The sequence below is a fragment of the Vombatus ursinus genome, unplaced genomic scaffold (genome assembly GCF_900497805.2).
Source record: "Vombatus ursinus unplaced genomic scaffold, bare-nosed wombat genome assembly UNPS02010304.1, whole genome shotgun sequence".
Taxonomy (NCBI): domain Eukaryota; kingdom Metazoa; phylum Chordata; class Mammalia; order Diprotodontia; family Vombatidae; genus Vombatus; species Vombatus ursinus.
The window spans coordinates 4,614,555-4,638,960 of NW_020950082.1; the positions used below are offsets into that span (position 1 = coordinate 4,614,555).

The 24,406-nt window shown below is 38.3% G+C and overlaps 1 protein-coding gene across 1 annotated transcript in view; it reads left to right on the forward strand.

Annotated features, from left to right (window-relative positions):
- Positions 1-24,406, forward strand: part of DOCK9 (dedicator of cytokinesis 9) — a 359,630-nt gene that overhangs the window by 211,671 nt on the left and 123,553 nt on the right. Inside the window, exons 8-15 of the mRNA XM_027854137.1 lie at positions 321-495; positions 1,271-1,338; positions 15,508-15,582; positions 15,691-15,831; positions 16,367-16,570; positions 17,983-18,105; positions 21,821-21,903; positions 22,933-23,055. Of these exons, the coding sequence (XP_027709938.1) occupies positions 321-495; positions 1,271-1,338; positions 15,508-15,582; positions 15,691-15,831; positions 16,367-16,570; positions 17,983-18,105; positions 21,821-21,903; positions 22,933-23,055 (992 nt within the window). The remainder of the gene's footprint in view (positions 1-320; positions 496-1,270; positions 1,339-15,507; positions 15,583-15,690; positions 15,832-16,366; positions 16,571-17,982; positions 18,106-21,820; positions 21,904-22,932; positions 23,056-24,406) is intronic.

Sequence of the window (24,406 nt, forward strand, 5' to 3'; positions counted from 1 at the left end):
GAATTTCTTGGTCCTGAGTCCCAGCTCTCTATCTATTACGCTATGCCACTTCTCTTTTACATATAAATTGTAATAAATTTGAAGTACAATTAAGGTAATTTGAAAAATATTCTCTGGTACACCGTCTCGGGGCAGAGGGGGAAGAAGTGAGAAAATTTAAAACTCAAAATCTTTTGGAAATGAATTTTAAAAACTAAAAATAAATTAATTAATTAAAAAAAGATTCTCTGGTCAACAAATTTTCTCAGTATTAAAGAAAAACGAATCCTTGGGAATTCCTGAGTGGTAAAAATATGGTACATTCCTTTTTTTCCATTTAGAACAACAAAGTCCGGCGCTTTGCTTTCGAGCTCAAGATGCAGGATAAGAGTAGTTATCTTTTGGCAGCAGATAGTGAGTTGGAAATGGAAGAGTGGATTACAACACTCAATAAAATTCTGCAACTCAATTTTGAAGCGGCGATGCAAGAAAAACGTAACGGAGAAGCTCATGAGGGTAAGTTGTTCAAGCCTGACTTAGTGATACTGTTAATAGTATGTGATATGTAGTTTTGGGATCGTTAGATTATAAGCCCCTTGAGGGCAGGAACTGTCTTTTTGTATCCCCAGTTCTCAGCACACAGTAGGTACTTAATAAATGTTTATTGATTAATTGGTAATTGAAAGACTTTTCTTGTCCCTTCCTTCTCCTATCCTGCCCCATTCCTTTCTCTTTCTTATACCTGCCACCCGCCTCCCTCCATGCCAGTGCTTTTCCTTTGAGATTACCTTCTATCTACTCTTTGAGGGCAGGGACCCTGTTTTTGCTTTTCTTTGTATCCCTAGGGTTTACTACAGTGCCTGGTATATAATAAGCACTTCATAATTACTTGTTGGTTAACTGACTGATTCTTTAGGGGTCGATAGTGGAGAAGAAAGTAGAACCTAGAGAAAAGACCTACCAGTCCTTCATTCCATTAATGTAATAAAATGTTGCATAGGACCTCTCTTGACAATGAAAGAAAATGATAAGTTGCTTCAGCAGCATTTTTTTTAAATAGGAGAAATTAGCTCTCTTAGGTATTTTCAAGTCAGGCAAATGATCTCTGCAGAGTTTGCTTGGAAGGGTGGATCAGACTAAACTGGTGGGTGAAAGCCGTGCTTTGTTACTCCCAATTGATGCCATGTCTAAATCCAACAGAGTGTGGAGAAAAGAAATTGCCTTCATGTCCCTATGTAAAATAAAGCATTTTTAATTACCAGTGACTGAGATGATCTGTTTTGAATTGTAGATGACGAACAAAGCAAATCGGAAAGCTCTTCCTCCGGTTTAGATAGTTACCTGCCTGAACTTGCCAAGGTAATCGTTCTTTAAAGCTTCTGGTATCGGTGGGATGAAATTAAAACATTGCTCTTATTTGTTGTATTGTTGGAAACTAGAATTATACCTGCTGGACGTATTGGCAATTAGTTTTCTCTATGACTTATGTTTATTTCTTCATTTAAAAGTGAATGATATGAGCTGCAATGTTGTTAGATCGAAAAAAAAACAATTTTTTTTTGAGTGTGACTTCAGTTTATTTTGCCAGTGACACTAAACAGATACTCGGTGGCATTATAGCTTTTTTAAAAAATTATACTTCAAGTCATTGAATACCGTTTCGCGAAAGCTAGCAGAACAACCAAGACCCTGATGAATTTTTTTTTCCCACATGATTATAGTGATTTGCATTTCTCAGGTCTGTCGGTGCTTTCCTCCTCCATGAATAGGCCTGCCTTCATTGGAGATAATTTCTTCATTTAAGCAAAAGGAACTAAGGTCTAGGTTTGGGAGTGAGGACTGTTGATCAATATCTCATGTCCTGGGCCACAACAATGCTCTGCCTAGTGTTTGCTCAAGACAGAAGTGTTTGCTTGACTGTATATGTTTATAACAGGTTGATTTTCTTGCTTCCTTGCAGGGGGGTGGGGGTGGGGTGAAGGATGCAGATCTGAAAATAAAATAAAATTGAATTTTTAAAAAAAGAAAAAAAAGAAATAGAAAGGTAGATCAATGGAATAGAGTAGACATACATTTTTACAGAAACAAATAAATATAATTACCTTGTAAAAAAAAAAGATAGAAGTGTTTGCTGATTCTTTTAAACTTTTTGATGAGGAAGGAAAGAAAAGAAAATTATCTTTGTCTTACTTGCTCTACATGGTCTCGGTCTCTCTCTCTCTCTCTCTCTCTCTCTCTCTCTCTCTCTCTCTCTCTACCTTTCAATTTTTTTTTTTTTTTTTGGAGTGGGGAGGAAGGTTCACATTAGGAACTAAGTTTTGACCCTGAATACTCCTTCCAGATTACCATTTAATTTTGGTGCTGCTAACTTACTTAGTGGGGGTGCTGTGGATAGAGTGCCTGACCTGAAGTCAGGAAGACTCATCTTCCTGAGTTGAGTTCAGATCTGGTCTTAGAGACTTACTTGCTGTGTGATCCTAGGCAAGTCACTTAACCCTCTTTTCCTTAGTTTCCTCATCTGTAAGATGAGCTGGAGAAGGAAATGGCAAACCACTTCAGTATCTTTGCCTAGAGAACTACAAATGGGGTCGTGAAGAGGCAGTCATGGCTGAACAACAACATACCTGATAGATTGTAATTGATTTACAAAAATAAAAATCCACTGTGCTGGCATTGAACTTTGACCTTCATTTTAAAACAAAGCTACTTTTCTTAAATACCAACTTTCCTCCTACAGTGAGAATTTAGGTACCTAAATTTCTTTAGGGTTTGGAAGTAACCACAGTGTCTTTTTTAGCACCTACCTATTAAAGCTAATTTTAGTATCACCATTGTTAGTTCCTGTTTCCATGAAGTTTAGGTCAGGAGATGTTTTGGCTCCTTAGTCTAGGTTTCTATCTTTGTATTTTAAGAGTTATTCGATGCTTTTTTTCTTTTCCTTTTTATCACTAAGAGCTACTTTACCGTTGCTATATGTTACTATTTTTTGAAAAATCATGAGTGCTTTTAAACTTTTCATGACATGTTCTTAGCTTACTGAAATATATCTTTATGGGAGTGGAATCCAGAAAATAATTGTGTAAAATTTAGTCTATGAACCAGCTCGTTGCCACCAACTAGAAAGAGTCCTCTTTTAAGGCCAAATGTTAAATAGCTTTCAGCTGCTAAATAGTGAAATAGTGTCTAGTTGCTACTTATTAGAAAGAGTTTTATTTTAAGCCTAAATGTTTCCAGCTCTAACAAACTCCCCTGAGGCCTTGAATTTTTCAACCAAGATTCTTTCCATTGCCACATATTAAAAGAAAACTGCATCTTTCAGGAAGACATGACATCCCTAGCAAGCCTTTCACACTTTCCCTGACTTACAAGGCCAGTAGGAAAGTGGTCTTAATCCAGTTTCCAGACCATTCCTCTACCATCATTCCTTAATGACCTCTCCTCTTTTGAGAGCTATGTGGTACAGTCTTGTCACTGTCATCTGTAGACCCCTTAATTTTTCTCCAAGCTTTCATAATCACTTTTATACCTAGATCATGTCTTTCCTTTCCACTTGGTGGCCATAATCATTGAGGACTCCAATATTATATTATTGAACCCTCTAGCAACAGAATCAGATAAATTCTTCTGTCTTCTCCATCCTGATGACCTTCTTTACCCGATTTAAGCCATATGTCAATGTGGCTTTGCCACAGAGCTCATCATCCCTCAGATTTGGACTCCTTCCAAGATTCAGAACTTTGAATTTATGATCTCCGACCAGAGCCTTCTGTCCTTTTACCCCTCCCATTCTCAATCACACAAAATCTACTCTTCACCCTTTTTACAGAACTCCAGCCTCCTTAACTCATTTCTAAGCCATTGTCCACTCTAGTTTTACATGTCTACTTCCTCAGGCTTGATCTCATAGTTTGCTATTTTAATGTTTTATTAGTTACTACCTTAGAATTCTTGGCTTCCCTGAACTGCTCATGTTCTCTTGTTCCCATCCCTTGATGTGCCTGCTTGCTCCAGGCCTATAAATGAGGATGCTGATGCTGATAATGATGATAAAATAGCTAACCTTTATTTAGAACTTTAAGGTTGGCAAAGCCCATTTCATTCATCCAGAGTAATTGAACATAGTCATAAAATTGAACTAATCTTACCCATTACAAATTCATGGCATTATCTTGATCCTCTCTACTGCTTGACAGTCCTCTTATTTTTCCCTTATTGATCTCTCTCATCTACCAAGCATATATTCCAAAACATTTTTTTCCTGCTCCCATTTCCAAACCCCTCATTTTAAAAAAAATGATGACCTAGATTCCTCTTTAGAGAGAGACCATCAGAAAATAGCTTCTCCCAGTTATCCTCCTATATTTTTTAAACTGGTCAGTATCATTATATACTCTCCTCTTTTTCTGCCACACTGTAGGCACTTAATAAATGTTTATTAATTGATTAATCAACTGGTCACAGAAGAGATTTCCTTAGTCCTCACTAATGCCAACCATTCTGACTGATCTCATTGTCTCTGCCTCTCCTAGGACCCTTGATCCACCTGTCATTCCCTGTCTCTAGCGTGAGTTTTCGGTATTCCCTTCTCTACTGGTCCCTTCCCATCAACCCTACAAACATATTCAGGTCTCTCTAAACCAAAGGAAATCTTTGCTTTGACTCCTCTATTCTTTTTTTTTCCTATTTAGTAAATAGTATTTTATTTTTTCCACGTACATGTAAAGATAGTTTTCAACATTAATTTTTATGAGGTTTTGAGTTCCAAATTTTTTTCCTCCCTTCCATCCCCCTCCCCAAAATGGCAATCAATCTGATACAGGTTATACATGTGCAATCATGTTAAACATATTTCCACATTAGTCATGTTGTGAAAGAAGGTACAGAACAAAAGGGAAAACCCTCAAAAAACAACAAAAAAGTGAAAATAGTATGCTTTAATCTGCATTCAGACTCCATAGTTCTTTCTCTGGATGTGTATAGCATTTTCCATCATGTGACTCCTCTATTCCACTTAATTATTGCTCCATCTCTCACCTCTTGACCGCTAGACTTCTGCATAGCTTACATTTATATAGTGTCTTAAAGTACTTTATGTATGCTATATATGTGTTTGATCCTCACAAGAAACCCTGGGAGGCAGGTGCTATCATTATGCCCATTTTACAGAAGAGGAAACTGAGACCCAGATTAAGCAACTTATCCAGGGTCACACAACTAGTAAGTATCTGAGGCGGGATTTGAACTCAGGTTTTCCAGACTTCAAGTCCCAGCACTGTTGGTACTAAGCCATCTAGGTGCCTCTGTGTCTTCACTGTCCACTCTTTCCTCTAGCTTCTTGTGGTTACATTTGGATTTGTATAAATCAATAAATCTGAAACTACCAAACTGGTATTTGATATTATCCAGGTCAGGATATTATTTTACTTTAACCAGGTATACAGTATAGCTCCTCTGAGCTAGGAGAGTTCAGTACTTTATAACTCTTATACACTTATAAAATGCTACTCTTTGCACATTAATTTAAGTGTGTATGACATCTTCCCAACTAGATCATAAACTCCCTGAGAGTAGGGATTTTAAGAAAATTTTAAGAAAAAATTTTAGTTTGTACCTTGCAAACAGCAAAGTAAAATGAGCATTTCAATATGCACAGAACAGAAAAAGAGGGTTGTGCATGAAACTGTGATTCTCTGTAATGTTCAGCTCACTTTCTTTTAAACTATATAAGTACAACATGTGACTTTCAAACCTGTCCTGCTTGTCTATGCTTCTTCCTAACCTTCCTTCTGTTGTTGTTGGGTTTTTTTTTTCTGTGCATCTAAAATTGTTTAAGTTACTATCTTTTATTAAACCTTTTTTTGGGATTACCTAGTTCCCTCTCCCTTCCATCCCCACTCCTAAATTAAAAAGAAGAAATAAAAGAAAAACAAAACTTTGTTACATACACAAAGTTAAGCAAAACAAATCCATATATTGGCTATGTCTGAAGCTTTACATCTTGAATTGATGACCACTCTGTCACGAGTTGGAAAGCATACTTCTTTACCCATCCTTTTGAATTGTGGTGGGTCTTTGAATTGATCAGTTCTAAATTCATTCAAAGTTGTTTCACTTTACAGTATTGTTGTTATTGTGTAAATTGTTCTCCTGGTTTTGTTCACTTCACTTTGCATCATTTCATACAAGCCTTTCCAAGGTTCTCTGAAAAAAATCCTTCTCACTCATTTTGTAGTAAGTGGCTACTGTCAGTCTCTCTTACCTCCTCTCCCCATCCCTATCCCTATCCTCTTCCTTCTCCCTCTGCTACTCCCTTCCCTCTCTCAAAGACAGTTTCTGTGTATTTTGGTTGTTGTCTAGTCATTTTCGGTGTTTCTGACTTTTTCTCGGCAAAGATACAATTTCCTTCTCCAGCTCGTTTTACAGATGAGGTACTGAGGCAAAGAGGATTACATGACTTGCCCAGGGTCACACAGCTTGTAAGTGTCTGGGGCTGGATTTCAACTCACAAAGATGAGTTCCTGATTCTAAGCCCAGTGCTCTATCCACTGCATTTGGCTACGTTGGAAGGATAAGACAGAAAAAGAACATGGATCCTGACTTCAGAAAACTTGTAATCTAGTTGGTGGGAGGTAGCTTGTGGTTCATTTTAATCCCCAGAGCAGTTGCTGTGCTCACCTACATCTTGAGATGTGGGTCCTATAGTAGTGACAATAAGGCTGATCTCTTTAGTCTGACATTTGTTTTTATGTTTGTGTATATAAAGTGGGGTGGGAGCAGTTGAGTCATAAGATCATAGAATGTGAGAGCTGAACAACAGCTTAGTTAGTGATCAACTAATCCAACGCCACTATTTTACAAGTGAAGTTTATCTGTAAAAAAATTTAGTGCATGAACATAATCGCTACTAAATAGAATGAGTTCTATTCTAGGCCCAATATTAAATAGCTGGAAATCTCTAAACAACCTCCCTGTGTCTTTGAACTTGCTCAGGGGTCAAATAATCAGCACATCTGGTACCATGTTTCGTTTCTTGGACTTTCAAGTCCTGTTCTTTTTCTCCTACGCCATGCTAAGATGAGAGAATAAATGCTGTGAGGGGAAGGAGGAGCAGGGGCTAAATGATAAAAACAAACAAAAAAAAAACCGTAAAGGAATGTAAACGATGGGGATAGGTGTGTTGGTTGGGTCTGAATTGGAAATAGAAAAGAAATAGAACAATGGGGGAATGAATGTGGGAGCTTGTTAGTGGTGTAATTTGATTAGTACAACCTCCTCCCTGTTACTTTCTGCCTCTGTCCACTCATCCTGTTGCTATGTCTTTTGTGTTTCCTTTGTGACTGAAGCATAACTATGCAGGATATGATTGACAGGAAGTTTAGTTGAAAAATACTTGCAATCTCATTCTCTAGATTTTCCTAAAGATTGCTTTTGCTTATGGGATGAGTAATATGGGTCCAAGCCCTTTAGAATGTTTTACAGGCTCACTGGGCTTTATTATTTATCCATTTAGTGCTGTACATTGTCATCTTGTAGATTAAGGGATATGTCCTTTCTACACACAAAGCTTTTTTTTTCTTTTCTCCTGTTGTCTTATTTGCAGCCAAACATGAATGTGTTGTGGACATCTTAGGGCGTAGTATCTATAGTATCTACAATATCTTAGTTATATAGTATCCATGTTTATCTATGACAACATGCACTATTTCAGACTTAATTTTACTACTTCAGGGGTCTGTGATTTCATGGGTGAGGGGACTCCCTCTGCAGATGTAGACTGCTATTCCTTCCGCATCTTAGTTGAGACTCTACGAGTTGCCATCACTGGAAAAAAAAACAAACAAACAAACAAACAAACCCCAAATTCTGTCATTTTATGGTGAGTTGTCTGGTGATTAGCTTATCCAAACCTAAAGATTCTGTGGTATAATAGTAAGAAGGCTGGATTTGGAATGGGGAGATGCAGTGGAAAGAGCCCTGGATTTTAATTCAAAGGACCAAGGATTGAATCCTAGCTCTGCCACTCAGTATGTGACTTCAGGCAAGGCGTTTAGTTGCTTTGCGTCTCAGGTTTTTCATCTGTCAAATGAGACAGTTGGACTTTTGTTGTTCAGTCGTTCAGTTGTGCCTGACCCTTTTTGACCCTGTGAACTATACTGTCTATAGAGTTTTCCTGGCAGAGATACTGGAGTCGTTTGCCATTTTTTCTGCAGTGGATTGAGGCAGAGATTGAGTAACTTGCCCAGGATCACACAATTAATAAGTGTCTGAGGCCAGATTTGAACTCAAGTTTTCCTGACAGTAGGCCCGGCGCTCTATCCACTGAGCTGCTTCCTCTAGGTTGAACTAGATGACCTCTAAGGTGCTTTCCAATGCTACGTCTATGAACTTATGAGACCTGAATTCAAATCTTCCTTTTCACCAGCTACATGAACTTGGGCAAATAAATTAACCAACCTCTCAGGGCCTCAGTTTCCTCATTTGTAAAACAGGAATAAAAATATGCTGTAGTATGTATAGTGCATCAGAGGGTTGTTGTAAGGAGCAAATGGGATGTTGTATGTACTATGATGTATAGAGATAAGTACTGAAACTGTGACTTCATTGGTATATGGAACTCCCACGTGAAGAATTTCCCTTTACCAATGTAGATCGGTAACTTCTCTGCAACTTATTGTCAGAGTCACCTAGGTTGCTAAGATGTTAAATGACTTGCCTAGCTAGGGTCATAGAGCCAAAGTATGTCAGGGGCAAGACTTAAACTCAGGTCTTCCTCTATCCACTATGTCACACTATACACCTTAAAATTCTATATAAATATTGCTTTTTGGAATTAAATGAGCTTGATTCTTTCTCCTAAAGTGGATGTACAGTCCATCATTTGGACTCTAAGCCTTTAATTCTAAAGCAAGCTTAACACAGAATGTGGCATAGAGTAAGCGCTACATAAATGTTATTATTATTGTTATTATAATTATAGATTGATGGGATCTGCCAGAGTTTTTACCTCACTAGTATAACCTTTAAGAACCCATTGTCCCTTTTATGTAACAGTTAGGCGTTGGAGTAAGTCTTTATTGGAGACTTTCAAATTTAATATTTTGATTTAATAATTTAATAAACATACAACTCCTGCCACTACCAACAACTAAATTTTGAAAGTTAATTTCTTCCAAGAATAGTTATGGGATAAATGATGGTCCAAGCTGGCTTGCCCACCAGTATCATTGTCCGTTGTTGTCTTTTAATTCAGAAAGCAGCATTTCAGCCTCCTTGTATCTGCTTAATACTTATTATTTAATGAAGGTGGTGCAATATCTTCTGGTTGCCTTGGTTTTAGGTGACATCAGAGAGTTTGTTAGTCAACCTGGGTCACCACTTTGTCTAAAGATGTACCAAAAACAAAACAAAACAAGATACTCCTGCAGCATTCTTCCCCTTACAGTTTCTCTTACTTTTAAAGTTGGGTCCATGCCCAGTGAGAGTCGTCTCCCTCCTAAATTGTTTTCATCATGACATTTTGAAACCAGAACACCTGGTTCTGTCACAAGCCCAACTTGTTCCCAACCCTAGTTATTGTTTTTGAACAAACAACCCTATCTTTCCAGTTTCCACTCCATTATATTGATGTCCAATTCAATTCAACAAACATTTATGTCAAGCAGCAGATCTGTCTTGCACTTTTTACTAAGTTGGAGCTGGGTGAGCCTTATAGTAGTTAGGGTGAGCTAGTTCCCAGAATCCTTTGCTCTTGGTCACTCCCTTTTTTTTCTGATTTTCTTTACTCTGACCTTCTTCTACTTTATCTTCTTTCCCCTAGGAAGGTCATTTCCTTTGCATTTCGAGATCCAGGAATTTGATAGGATTGTGATTGGGAAGATAGTTAATCTGACTTTTTAAGTTGCATTATGCCTTATAATAGTCTTAGAGACCTTCACAGCTGTAAAAGAACCAAAGCTGGGTGTGGTGGTCCATACCTGTAGTCCCTGCTTCTGGGGATGTTGAGGCTGGTGGATTGCTTGAGTTTCAGTAGGCTAAGCCAATACAGTGTCCACACTATGTCTGGCATCAGTATGCTGAGCCCCTGAGAGCAGAGGGGCTAGCAGGCTCCCTAAGGAAAGGAAACTTGCTCAGGTCAGAAACAGAGCAAATCAAAGTTTCTGTGCTGATCAGGAGTGGGATCAGCCCACGAGTGGCAGCTACACTTCCAGCCTAGGAGACTCAGTCTCAGAAATAATAATTCTTTTTTTTTTAAAGAAATATGGAGATGATCTAGTTTACTCTACAGGTAAGAGAACTGAGGCCTAGAGAGATTAAGTAAATTGTCTAAGATTGTACAGCTATTGAGTCGCAGAACCTCTTTTGGAATGTAAATATTTTAAGTCCAATCCACTGCTTTCTTCCCCACTCCTGCCCTCCACATCATACGTATGTCACACATATGTGACATACGGTCTAGGATATAGTAGGGTGTCAGAATCAGGGCTCTAATATCAGCATCCTCTTAGTTCAGGTTCAGTGTTGAGAAGAAATGGGATACTCACAAGTCATTGAACATTTAACACAAGATGGTTTACTTTGCTCTAACACAATAAGGACACTCAACAAAGATAGAGTGGCTTCTCTGGATGTTCTGCTCTACTCCCATCTCACCCTTTACCCATTAGCTATCTCCCTGTGGAAGTGTGTCTGGTCAACAAGGCGGGGTAACATGAAGCTCCACTTGAGTGGGCTTTAGAAGTCCAAGCCCAAGGGATCTAGACTCTACGTGGCTAGGACTTTTTATGTCTTTAGATGAGTGGGAAGCTGTCAGGAAAGTCAGGGCCAGTCATTTAGGCCAATCAGGTTCTAGAGACAGCTTTGTTATCTTTTAGGTAGAATCTCTCCATGTTGTGGGTGAAAGGAGGAAACTGCCTGAGGGACTTGTCTGAACACATAGGGGTTGGAGAATATTCCTAGGGAAGGGAGAATACGATTATTCTCAGAAGCTGTAGAAATAACCTGTAAAGGAACTTCATTTTAAAGAAAAAAATAAATCTGTAACTAAAAAGTTCCAGTAAATTTTCAGGATCCAGCCCTCTCTGTTTTAAAAAAAAAAAATCCGAGTGGACAAAATATTTTTTTCTGACGATTCATCATTAGGGTGAGTACTTTCAATTTAGGTTTTAACTTTTCTTGTTCTCCCATCTTTCTCCTGAGTTTTACTGCAAGACTTCTTGAAATGGTAACCTATCACCTATATACCTTCACTTTCTCAGAACTCAGTACTCTTTCAATCCCTTATGATTAGGCTTCTATATCTAGCAGTGACATTGCTCTCTCACCCAGTGAATCACCCAGTGAACTCCTACTCACCATTTCCAATTGTCTTTTTCCTGTTAGCCTCCTAGTCCATTCTGTGTCATTTGACACTACTACTCAACCTTTCCTTCTAGATTCTCTTTCCTCTTGTGGCTTCTGGAATGCTTCATTCTACTGATCGTCCTCACACTTGCTCTACCCCTTCTTTTTTTGTCTCCTTTGCTAGATCCTTTTCCTCATCCCTATAATGTTAACATTTGCCCCAATTTCTGTCCTCAGTATTCTCCCCCTTCCCTCCTTTCCCTCTCCTCTCTTGTCCTCTGCTCTCCTCTCCTCTCCTCTCCCCTTTCCTCCTCTCCCCCTACCTCTGTCTTCCATTTCCTTTCCTGACATTCTTAGTCACCCCCATGGCTCCAACTGTCTTCCTAGATGACTCATATATATCTTCAACCCTGACCTTTGTACCAAGCATCTAACCAGTATCTCCATGTGTTTGTAGGACATGTCACAGTTGATATCTCCAAAATTAAATTCATCTGTCCCTTTAATACCTTAATAAAAAAAAACTCTTTAAGCGCTTTAAAAAAGAAAAAACAACTCTTTTTGAAGCTCTTTTTCAGTTCTTTAACTCAGCTACCACCCAGTGTCCCATGTTTGAAACCTCATTATTTTCTTTGACTTCTTCCTTCAGCTCTTAGACCTGATCACTTACCGCATCCTGTTGATTCTTCCTCCTCATTCTCTTGCATCTGTCCATTCCTTTTCATTCCCTCTGGTCCCACCCTAGTACAGGCCCTCATTATCATCTGAAATTTTGCAATAACTTCCTCACCAGTCATTGCACTCCTTACCTTCCTCCCATCCCACCTATCTCTTTCATATTATTATACCAGGTTAATCTTCCTCATGCCTAGTTCTGTTAATGACTGTAGACTTTTCAAAAGAGAATGTCCTTTTAAGATCCTTATTACTTGTAAAATAATTTGAACTTGTTAACCTGCCTATGCAAGGCCCTACAATCTGGCATACTTTCCTCTTCCATTTATCCATCCTTTCAGCCTTATCTCGAGCTACTCACCTTCATATGTTCTCTGTGTCAACCAAACTAAGACAACTAGCCAACATTCAAAGACATTCCTTGTTTTCCCATCTCTAAGTTTGTGTTTCCTCCTTCTCTGACTAGGATGCTCTTTCTCTATCCACTTTTTGAAATTTTACCTGTCCTTGAAAACCCCACTTACTTCATGAAGCTTTTTACCTGGTATCCCTAGTTAATAATTGTCTTTCCATATTCTATTCACCTTTTAGGAATCATTGTCTCATAGACTTGGAATAGAAAGGTACCATCAGATCCAACCCTCTCATTTTATAGATGAGGAAACTGTTACCCAGAGAGTTTTAATGACTTTACAGCTTGTAAGTTTCTCAGCTGAGATTCAAACCCAGGTCCAGTGCTCTATCCACTATACTAGCTTCCCTCTTAATACTCTTCTGCCTCCACAATGCACTTGTTATTATATGTGTGTGTGTGCTTTAACCTGCATGTAAGCTCCATAAGGGCAGGGAATCTGTCTTACTCAGTTTTTGTATTTCCCCATTGCTAGCACAGTGCTCTGTATTCTGTTCTTTAATAAGTGTTTGTTGAATTGGATTTGCCCATAACTTAGAGTTTATAAACATTAATACCCCTGTAACTATAAAGGTTGCAAATTCCTGGTTTTTCCACATGTCTACCCTTGACCAAGTGACCACACATCTAGGTCTCATTTTCCTTTTCTGTAAAATAATGGCATTGGCTAAATGAATTCTAAGGCTTTGGTGATCATTTAGCCTTTCTGAGACTGTTTCCCGTTATGTAAAATGGAGATTGTGATATTTGTACTATCTATGTCAGAGGATTGTTGTGAGGATTGGATGGAAATGCTTTGTGACTGGAAAGCATATGAAGTATTAGCTATAGTTATCATGTTATTCTGAAAACTGTAATACCTTTGGGAGAGTGGAATAGGGCATCCTCACTTTGTAAAAACCATTGTTGAAAAGTTTCATGGTATCCAGAAGGTGATAAGGAGGGTGAGTAGGAAAGAAGTGGCAAGTAGTTCTTCCTTTGAAGAATTTCACTGTTTTCCCCATTTCTGAGGGAATATAAAGCTCTATAAACAGCTCTTCTTTCTTTATCTTCTTTTTTATTCTTCCCTTTTTATTTCCATGTGTTCCCTTCCACTCTTTTTTTCCCGAAAGCACATAGTATTTGATCGATGAAGGGAGACTGTGGTCTCTTGGTTGCTTCTAAGAAATCTATTGCATTTCCTCTTCCTCCCTTTCCCTCAGCCCTGTACTGATTATGGAGTATTTAGAGAAAAAGTACAGATTATTATTTTTGCCCCAAGACATGCCTGTATCATATACATTTTGGGATAACAATCCTTTGGCAGCTTATTTAGGGCAATGAATTTTAGGTATGTCTGGATCCTTTCTCTTTTTAGACACCCTGTTTTCCAGAGCTAAGGCCCAGCAAGCAAGCTGTGCCCTGAGCTTGGCATAACAACAATCCTTTGCGTTATTCACGAACTTTGCTACAACTAAATCATGGAACTGATGGTCCCTGAGCTTGGGCAAGCACCGACAAGACGAGGCATGAAGGCTGGTTATGAATGGACTTTTTGTTACCAGACAGCCTTGCCTCACAGCTGCTGTTGTGCCTCACCACTGTTGCTACAGTACACTATACTGATTCTTTGTCTAGTCACAAATATATGAATCAAGGTTTAGCCCCACTGCCTTGGGTCTCCTACTAGAGGAGGCCCTGACACATGTGTCTAATTTCTCTGCCACAATAGAATAAAGAAAGCTTTTTGCTTTTAACCAGTGTGAGCTCTTTGGTATTTTTGGAGTTAACAGTGGTTGCAAAACCTGTGTGACTCTTTGGTCATTTGTTACTAGAGTTGACAGTTATAACCAGGAATAATAGAGTTCAAGCTAGAAGGGACCTTAAGATCAGTTAAACCAGTGACAGAGTAAGACACCAAGGCCTTGAGAAATTAAGTAAATTAACCCAAGATCCTAATGGACTACTTGTAGGGCTTTAATTAAATCAACGTTTATTCTAGGGCTTTTATTTGCTAGAGCATCATGCTAAGCATTGTACTCTAGGGCTGTCTCATTAAGCTTCAGGGTCTACTTTATTGTGGATCCACATGCCCAGTGAGAAGAAGGAAGTTCCTAGTTGCCACTTTCCAAAATCTAGCGGAAGAATTGCTTATGATGTGTGTTGTCTCCCAAATGGCATTTGAGCATTCATTCATTAAGTGTATTTTGAGTTTCTGTGTAAGGCCCTTCTTTCCTCCAACTAATTTGCATTTATTTTATATATATTTTTATATGTACATATTGTTTCCCCTGACTTAAGTCCCTTGAGTATTGGGAATTTTGTTCTTGTCTTTGTTCTCCAGCACCTTGCACGGTGCCTGTCAAATAGTAGGTAGACACTTGCCAATTGTTTGATTGATGGATACTGTTCCTTTCCTCAATAATGCCTTTCAAAAAAAAATTAAAAATAAATTAAAAAATAATGCCTTTCCTCCTCACCTCTGCTGTGTAACTAAATCCCACCTGTCCTTGAAGTTCTGCTTTCTCTTTGAAACCTTCTCTTGCTTATTCCAACTCACATTCGACTCACCCTTAACTGAATTTCTACTGTACTTCTAAAGTCAGTACACATTGTTAAACATAATTGTTCTCTAATTGTTTGGTGTGCGATGTTTTTCTCCCCTACCATGTTGTAAGCTTCTTGAGGGGCAGTGACCATGGTTTGCACTATCTTTGTACTTCCATCTATATTTGTTAGTATGACAGACATATGGTAGGTGATACAGGTGTGTGCTGGAGTAAACCTACACTGGTGGGTGAACCAATTGTTCAGTTTTCGGTGTAACTATACCTTGGGATTTAGCAAACACTACAAATCAAGGCTTAATTTATTGTTTCATTGGTTGTCTAGATTTAACAGTGATGGAGAAAAGGTCAGTAATACACATTAACCTTAAAAAGTGTGTTTTGCCTGCATTTTTTTTTCTTTCTGGAGAGCTGATTGTTAAGCAATTAGCAGCACATCATTAATGATGGATAAAGAAACTATTACTGTTGACTCTGGCAACACATTTGTATGTTTCTATGAAAATGCTGAATGACAAAATAAATGTAATCCATCGCCCTTCTTATTAATTACAGAGTACCCGAGAAGCAGAGATCAAATTAAAAAGTGAAAGCAGAGTTAAACTCTTTGTCTTGGATCCAGATGCGCAGGTGAGAAGTGTGTTTTTGTCTGACATCTTCCAAAACCAAGCAGAGAAATTGCTTTTAATAGGCATTTTAAAATGGCACTATTTACCATTGCCTCATTTTCTTTTTAAGAAGCTTGACTTTACGGGACTGGAACCAGAAGTGAAGCCATTTGAAGAGAAGTTTGGGAAAAGAATTCTCATCAAATGCAATGATTTGTCTTTTAATTTGCAATGCTGTGTTGCTGAGAATGAGGAAGGACCCACAACAAATGTAATTGCTTTTGAAAATATTTATTTATCTTTTCTTTTTGTGTGTGTGTGTGGTATCAGAGGCATTCAGATCATTTCAACATGATAAGCAGTTTTTAGGGCAGTCCAGCCTGGGAATCTCCATTTCCCTCCTCGGAGAGGGTAGGAATGCTTTTAGAACAACCATGAGCATAGATGTAGTCGTGGGCATTGTTTAGCCTGCAAGGTCAAGATGGATATGAATGATAAGATGTTAGTTTTATGTTGGATGCCTTTGATGTTTTACGTTTAAGGTTTTATTGGGGCCATGGTTTATTTTTTGTGGATCACATAAATAGACCAGGAATAGAGACAAACAGTATTATAGATTTGGTTCCTGTTGTACCTATTGAAATTAAACATTTTTTCCCACAGTGTAGTCCTGTTATATAATATAAATAACAAAGGAATAATACACATTTTCAACTTGAGTAGCTTACAGCTAGTATTTCTTCATTAACCAGTGCTGCCTTTTCACAGTTTAGGTAATAACCAATATTTTGTTGCTTCCCTTCCAGGTAGAGCCTTTCTTTGTGACCCTCTCACTGTTTGACATAAAGCATAATAGAAAGATTTCTGCTGATTTTCACGTGGATTTGAACCACTTCTCAGTGAGGCAAATGCTTCCTGGTCCACCCCAGCACATGGTAAATGGCAGCGGAGATAGTTTACAGAGGATTCAAAATTTCTTTCATGAAGCCATGTTGCAGTATCCAAAGCAGGTATGAGACAAAGAAAGGTATTGCATTAATGATGTGAATGCCCGTCTTATTAGGGCAACTTTAGAGATGGCTAACACTCATTCTTTGTTATATCTGATTTCACTTCAAATTTTACTGCTATAAATATGTCAAAGATTTCACAATGAAGAACTGTGATTAGGATAGTGGTGTTTAAGATTGGGAATAAAATTAAAATTTCCAATATTGAGTCGAAGCATTCTTCATAGTGGATTTAGAGATAATGTAATTGACCACTGGTGGAAGAGAGACAAATTGGTTTGAGGGAAAGGAAGAAGAAAAAGAGGCCTTACTCATTTCTTCTTTCTTAGTTTAGAGCAGAAGTGGAGATCCTTTGACCTTCAGGTCACATGTGGACCTCAAGGTCCTCAAGTGCAGCCTTTTGACTAAATCCAAACTTCACAGCACAAATCCCCTTAATAAAAGGATTTGTTCTGTAAAACTTGGACTGATCAAAAGGCCACACCCGAGGACCTAGAAGGCCACATGTGGCCTCGAGGCCGCCGATTCTCCACTCCTGGTTTATAGCTTTCTTTTTACTTTTTCCCCTTCCAAACCTGTAAGTGTTTTCTTTAATTGGTATAAACTTTCCATTTGTTACCCAGTTTGACATACTGATAGTTATTTTTCTTATTTTTCTTTAATTTTTAATTTGTGGAATAAAACAAGCATTTTCATAATACAGTATAATAAAAAAGATGATTTCACATGAGACTGCAAATCTATTACATATACCTTGTTATTCCTTTTAAATATATAATAAAGCTTTCATGTAAATGTCTTTTTTTCTTTTTTTTCTTCCTCTACCATTAGACAAATATATATATGTATGTATGTAAAATCATTCTATCAGTTCTCTGGATGCAGTTAGTGTCTTCCTTCATATGTCCTTTATAGTTAATTTGAGTATTTCTAATGGTCAAAATGACTTATTTGCACAAAGTTGCTCTTAAAAACAGTATTGCTTGCTACTATATACAGTGTTCTTTTGGTTCTGCTCATTTCACTTTTCATTATTTTGTGCAAGGCTGTCCATGTTTTTCTAAAATCATCGAGCTCATCATTTCATTTTTTTGGGGGGGGGGGGTTGGGCAGTGAGGTTTAAGTGACTTGCCCAGGGTAAGTGTTATGTGTCTGAGGCCGTATCTGAACTCAGGTCCTTCTGAATCCAGTGCCGGTATTCTCTCCACTGCGCCACCTAGCTGCCCCTGAGCTTATCATTTCTTAAAGCAAGTAGTATTCTGTTACAGTCATATACTACAACTTGTTCAGCCGTTCAGCCATTAATAATTGGAATGTGTCTGTGTGTCCCCCTGCTTTAGATACCTGTGTGCATGTAATTTGTGTAATGTTATAAGTTATATTTATTGAAAAGAATGCTGTTTCTACTACAGGGAATATTCTCAGTCACGTGTCCCCATCCTGATATATTTCTTGTGGCTAGAATTGAAAAAGTTCTTCAGGGAAGCATCACGCATTGTGCTGAGCCATACATGAAAAGTTCAGACTCATCTAAGGTAGGAAACATCTTATGCTTTGTGATGAGAAAAAGAATAAAGAAAAGCTGAAGCTTTTGCTTATTTTAAGTTTATAGTACTAATGCCCAATAAGACCCAAGTTGGAGCCATTATTTGCATTCTAGTTCAATCCAATATGTATGTATTGTGCCATGCACTTTGTTAGATACTGGGAATATCAAAACAAAATGAAAAGGAGGCGTTACCCTCAGGGAGCTTACATTTTACTGAATTGTTCTCTACGACGTAATATTTCCAACTTTGTGTTTCAGGTTGGTAATAAAAGGAGGGTGTGTGTGTGTGTGTGTGTGTGTTTGTGTATAAAATACCAAATCCTGCTGGTCCTACTCTAAAAGGCATTTGCGAAGATAAGACTTTATCAAACAAAATTTTTTTAAACTAGATTTTTTAAAAAAAACTTTATTCACTTCCACATAGGTAGTTATTTTGCTATTTCATTCTGTTTTCTGACTTTTCAATTTCATTTTAATGAATCTCTTCAATTATTTTGGAAGACTGCATATTTAATATGCAAATTTTGGCAAGTAGCTGTGATTTAGCCTATGTAAATTGAGCGTATGAATTGATATCAAATAGCAATACAATAAACAGCATAGTATAATCAGAGTATTGACTCGGAGTCAGGAAACCTGTATTTAAATCCCACCTTTGGAATTTAGTAGCTTTGTGACAGTGATCAGTTTACTTAGTGTCTGGCTTAGTGTTCTCATCTGTAATGTGAGGCTAATAATACTTGCACTACTTACCCCCTAGACTTGTAGTGCAAAGTACTTTGTCAATCTTAACAAACGTGAGTTATTATTACTAAGAAAGGAAATAAGTATTTGGAGCATCCTACGAAATCGTGTTTTAGCTCTTTTGGCTCTCAGTCAATTGATCAGTAAACATTCATGTGCCAGACACTATCCTAAGGACTAAGGATACTAACTGAGGCAAAAGACAGTCCCTTTCCTTAAGGAGCTTACAGTTGAATGGAGGAGATAACATGCCAATAAATATATACAAAGCAAGCTGCATAGAGGATAAATAGGAAATAATTAACAGAGGGAAAAGCACTGGACTTAAGAGAGGTTGGGGAAGGCTTCCTATAGAAAATGAGATTTATTTGGGACTTAAAGGAAACCAGGGAGGTCAGTAGTTGGAGCAGAAGAGGGAGAGCATTCCAGACATGAGGGACAGCCAGAGAAAGTGCCTGGAGCAGAGAGATTGATTTTCTTGTTTGTGCAACAGCCAAGGGGCTGTTGTCACTGGATGGAAGAGTACATGTTGGGGAGTAATGAGTAAGAAGACTGGAAAGGTAGGAGGGGCTAGGTTATGAAGGACTTTGAATGCCAAACAGAGCATTTTATATTTGCTTCTGGAGGCAATAGGGAACCACTGGAGTTTACTGGGTAGGAGGGTGACATGAACAGACCTTTCTTTTAGGAAAATCACTTTAGCAGAATGGAGTTGAATTAATGTGGCCCAAGATGCTATCTTTCTTTGAACTTGAATATTTATGTACATCTTGGTTTGTGATTTGAGAGAAAACTGAGCTGTGACAGAGCCCTAGGAGAAATAAAACAGGTATGTGTTCCCTCAAAGAGAAAGAAAGTCAAGGGATTTCCCATTTTAGCTTCTGCCACTGACCTAGAATAGCTTCATTGCAGACTGGAGCAGGGTGGGTTAAAGAGCAGCCTGGTAGTGGGTACAAGGAAGAAGCAGTCTGCACCAGTAGCTGAAAGGTAAAAGATAACCCGTACATACATCATATGCTTGGGAAGTCCCTATAGACTTATTACAGAATCTTAGAAATGACTATCCTAAAACCCTCATCTCTCAATGGAAACACTGCAGCCCAGAAAGGTTGTGATTTGTATGAGGTTCCCAGAGCCAGATCTCTTGACTGCCAGACCAGTGCACTTTCTGTCCCAAAATCCTGGCTGTTTTAGTGGGATAGTGCAGGTTATACGATCTCCTGGTTTACCAGACGAGCAACAATATTAGTCATTTTTTATTTGATTTGGATAAGAGGAAGCATGAAAGGTGACCAGAGCATAGTGTAAGAAGCTTGTCAGCATCAGTGGGTAGAGAACTGGGGGAAATCTCAGCCCAGCTTGGAGGTATTTAATAGGAGACTTCTTCATGCTTGTCACCCACTCGGGTGCTGTTTCCTCAGGCACAGTATTTCCAACAGCAAACCTTTTTGGCTGATTAAAGTAGAGTAAAAGTTAATCCCTGGAGGGACTTTAAAAAAGGGTGAAACTTTAGAATGATACATTCTTTCATGTTCTGATTAATAATCTATGGGTGTGAAAGATCAAACGCACTGTTTACTCTATATATGGGATTTGTGTTCAAGGCCTAAGTAAAATTCAGTTTTCTGTCTACTTGCCATGTGCTCTCTTCTAAAGAGAGCAATCCTTTTTTTTTTTTTATGGAGTAAGGGAGAATCTGCACCTGTGGTTTCACTAGTAAGGGACTTCCTGGTATGGACACTCCCTCCACCAATAAAGCTGAGCAATTTGTTTGTATCATACATATGTAGAGTTGCTTGGGGACAGTGAAAAGTTATGTAACCTGTCCATGGTCACGTAGCTAGTATGTATCTGAAATAGTACTCAAACCCAGGTCTTCCTGATTCCAAGGTCACTCGTGTTGTGCTGCTGCTTACAGGACTGTGTACTGTAGAAATGATGTCTTTTGCCCTAGTTAAGTTTTACATTGAAAGCTTTTCAGTGTATGACAAATGTCTTACTTGACTTTTTCTTTTTCTTCACTTGCCATGGAATGTGAACTCCACTAATGCAACAGGAACCAGTATATGGTGAAATAACTTTCCTTGTAGGCCCATAAATCTTACTGCAGAGCAGCAGTCAAGGAACACCCTTCACCTGATAAGAATGGAAACTTTTGGTAAAAGCTGCCATGGGGAGAGAAGCTTGATGACTCCCAGGGTTTCACTGAATGCATGTTATATAGAAAAGCTTAAGCATTAAGCTGCCCCATGGGGATGATTGGTTAAAAAAAAAGTGTAGACAGATCTCTTTGCTACACATAATTAGAGGTTTTAATAAATGCCCTTTGATTTTTCTTTTCTTTTTTTTTTCTTAATGTTTTCTATACAGCCCCTCATCTTAACAAAAGAAATTAGAACTCTCTAGAACATTAACTGTGGTTCTGGGAGTCTATGCTAGTCTTCTACTTAAGACAATTTCCAGTATGTGATATATACATTTTTGGATTTCAGGACTGAAAGTGACCTTAGGGATCATCTAGTTCAGTTGCTTCATTTTACAAATGCCCAGAGAGATTAAAGAGATTTTTTAAAAAATCAACAACATACTAAATCAAGTCCTGATTTGTGGTGTTTGCTGATTTTTTGAGGTCTAAGTGCCTTCTTGGAAAATTTAACAAATCAGCTCTTGCAAGCTGGTTTGAGCTAGCTCTAGCATACTCCCAGATTTTTCCCATCTAACACCTTTGGAAAAGACCTGTGGTTACAGAGTGTATAAATCTTTCCACATTCTGCCATTTATAAAGAAGTGAATTTCTTTTCAGGTTTGTGGTGCTATTCCTAGAGTTCAGAGGATAAATCTTTGCTATTGTTTTGAAATGCTCCTTTGGAATGTGATTCTTTTCTCTCTGTGTCTATGACACAGCCCATGTTCTGCTACCATTTTCTTCCTCCTGACTTTATTTTGATCTCCTGCAGGTTGCCCAGAAGGTGCTGAAAAATGCTAAGCAGGCATGCCAAAGACTAGGACAATACAGGATGCCATTTGCTTGGGCAGCAAGGTAAGGTTAAACATTTCATTGGCCAGCTCTTACCTGTCTTTAGTAATATTTTCACTTCATCTTGATGCAGTTATCTAGGGTGCTTGTATTTGAGTCAAAATGTTTTCTGATTCTACTGTTCAAAATTGAAACTTTGTGATGCAATGGAAAAGGCATGGGATTTGGAGTCAGAGGACCTGAGTTCTAAATTTGATTCTGGCGGTGCAGTAGATAGAGTGCTGGGTGTAGAGTCAGGAAGACCTGAGTTCAAATGTGGCTTCAGATACTTACTAGCTGTGTGACTCTGGGCAAGTCACTTAACCCTGTTTGCCTCAGTTTCTTCATCTGTCAAATAAGCTGGAGAAAGAAAGGACAAACCACTACCAGAATCTTTGGCAAGAAAACCCCAAGTGGGGTCATGAAGAATTGGATACTGAAACAACTGACCGATAACTTATTAGCCATGTGACTTTGGGCAAGTCACTTAATCCTTAGGTCTCAATTTTCTCATCTGTAAACTACGGAGGTTAGGCCAGATGACCTTTGAAGTTCCCTCCTGCACTAAATCTGTGGTCCTATTAGTTTTAGGAAAGTACTATATTTCCAACTTGGCATTGAGACTATCTCTTGGCCACCGTGCTTTTGTGGGCCATTGTTATATAACAGAAGAAGTCCTACTGGCATTGCGTGATGACTGGAAGAGTGAAGGGAACTTAGAATGTAAGAACGCCTGAACGAAAGCAGGGGGACTGGCAATCAGCTACAGGAGGGCTGCAGCTAATCCCCATTGTGGTCATCCGTACCATAAGGAGTTGGCTGCACATTGTTTTATAAACAAAAACCATTCACTGTCATCCTGGAGTTTCCTATATAAATGAAGCTACTATTGGTCCTTCTGTATCAATCTACCACATCGTCACATAATTAAATTCTTCTTGGTTGCAGTTAGTAGAATAATAATGGTTCTTCATTTGGAAACTAGTGTTCGATGGCTATATTTGTTTTGGCTTGCCATAACTCATTTTAAAGCTTGCTGTATTGATTTTTCAGAACGTTGTTCAAAGATTCCTCTGGAAACCTTGACAAAAATGCTAGATTTTCTGCACTCTACAGACAAGACAGCAATAAACTATCAAATGAAGACATGCTTAAATTACTAGCAGATTTTCGGAAGTAAGTTCTAACTCATATTTATTTTCATGTCTTAGAGGGGGAAAATTTTTTTTTAAGGTAACATGAAATTTTATTTTTTTAATTTATTTTTTAGTTTTCAACATTTACTTCCACAAGATTTTGAGTTCCAAATTTTCACCCCATCTCGCCCCTCCCCCCACCCCAAGATGGCATGCATTCTAAATACACCTTTCCCTAGTCTGCCATCCCTTCTATCTCTCTCCCCCTTCTCTTATCCCTTTCCCCTTCAATTTTCCTGTAGGGCAGGATGGATTTTGGCACCCCATTTCCTGTATTTCTTATTTCCCAGTTGCATGTGAAAACATTTTTTTTAAACATGTGTTTTTAAAACTTTGGGTTCCAAATTTTCTCCCTTCCTCCCTCCCCACCCACCCTCATTGATAAGGCAAGCAACTCAATATAGGTTATATGTGTGCAGTTATGCAAAACACTTCTATAGTAGGCATGCTGTGAAAAACTAACTCTATTTCCCTTAATCCTATCCTGCCCACCCATTTATTCTATTCTTTCTTTTGACCCTGTCCCTCCTCAGCAGTATTTGCTTCTGATTACTCCCTTTCCCAATCTACCCTTCTCTCTCTCATTCCCCTACTCTCTTGTCCCCTTGCCCCCCTATTTTCCTGTAGGGTAAGACAGATTTCCACACCCAATTGAGTATGTATGTTATTCCCTCCTTAAGTCAAATCCTATGAGAATGAGATTCACTCATTCCCTCTCACCTTTCCCCGTTTCCCCTCCACTGTAAGAGCCTTTTCTTTTCTGTTTTTGGTTTGTTTTTTTTTTGTGTGTGGGATAATTTACCCCATTCTACATCTCCCTTTCTCCTTCTCCTAGTATAATCCTCTCTCACCCCTTAATTTTATTCTCCAGGTATGATCCCTTCATTTTCAACTCACCCTGTGCCCTCTATCTATCTATATCTATATATATGTACATATAATTTTTTCCCCTCCAACTACCCTAATACTGACAAAGGTCTCATGAGTTACAAATATCATCTTTCCATGCAGGAATGTAAACAGTTCAACCTTACTAAGTCTCTTACGATTTTCTCTTTCCTGTTTACCTCTTCATGTTCCATTCGAGTCTTGTATTTGAAAATCAAATTTTCTATTCGACTCTGGTCTTTTCATCAAGAATGCTTGAAAGTCCTCTATTTCACTGAATGACCATTTTTTTCCTCTGCAGGATTATACTCAGTTTTGCTGGTTAGGTGATTCTTGGTTGTAATCCTATCTCGTGTGCTCTCCAGAATATTATATTCCATGCCCTGCAGTCACGTGATGTAGAAGCTGCTAAATCTTGTGTTATCCTGATTGTGTTTCCACAA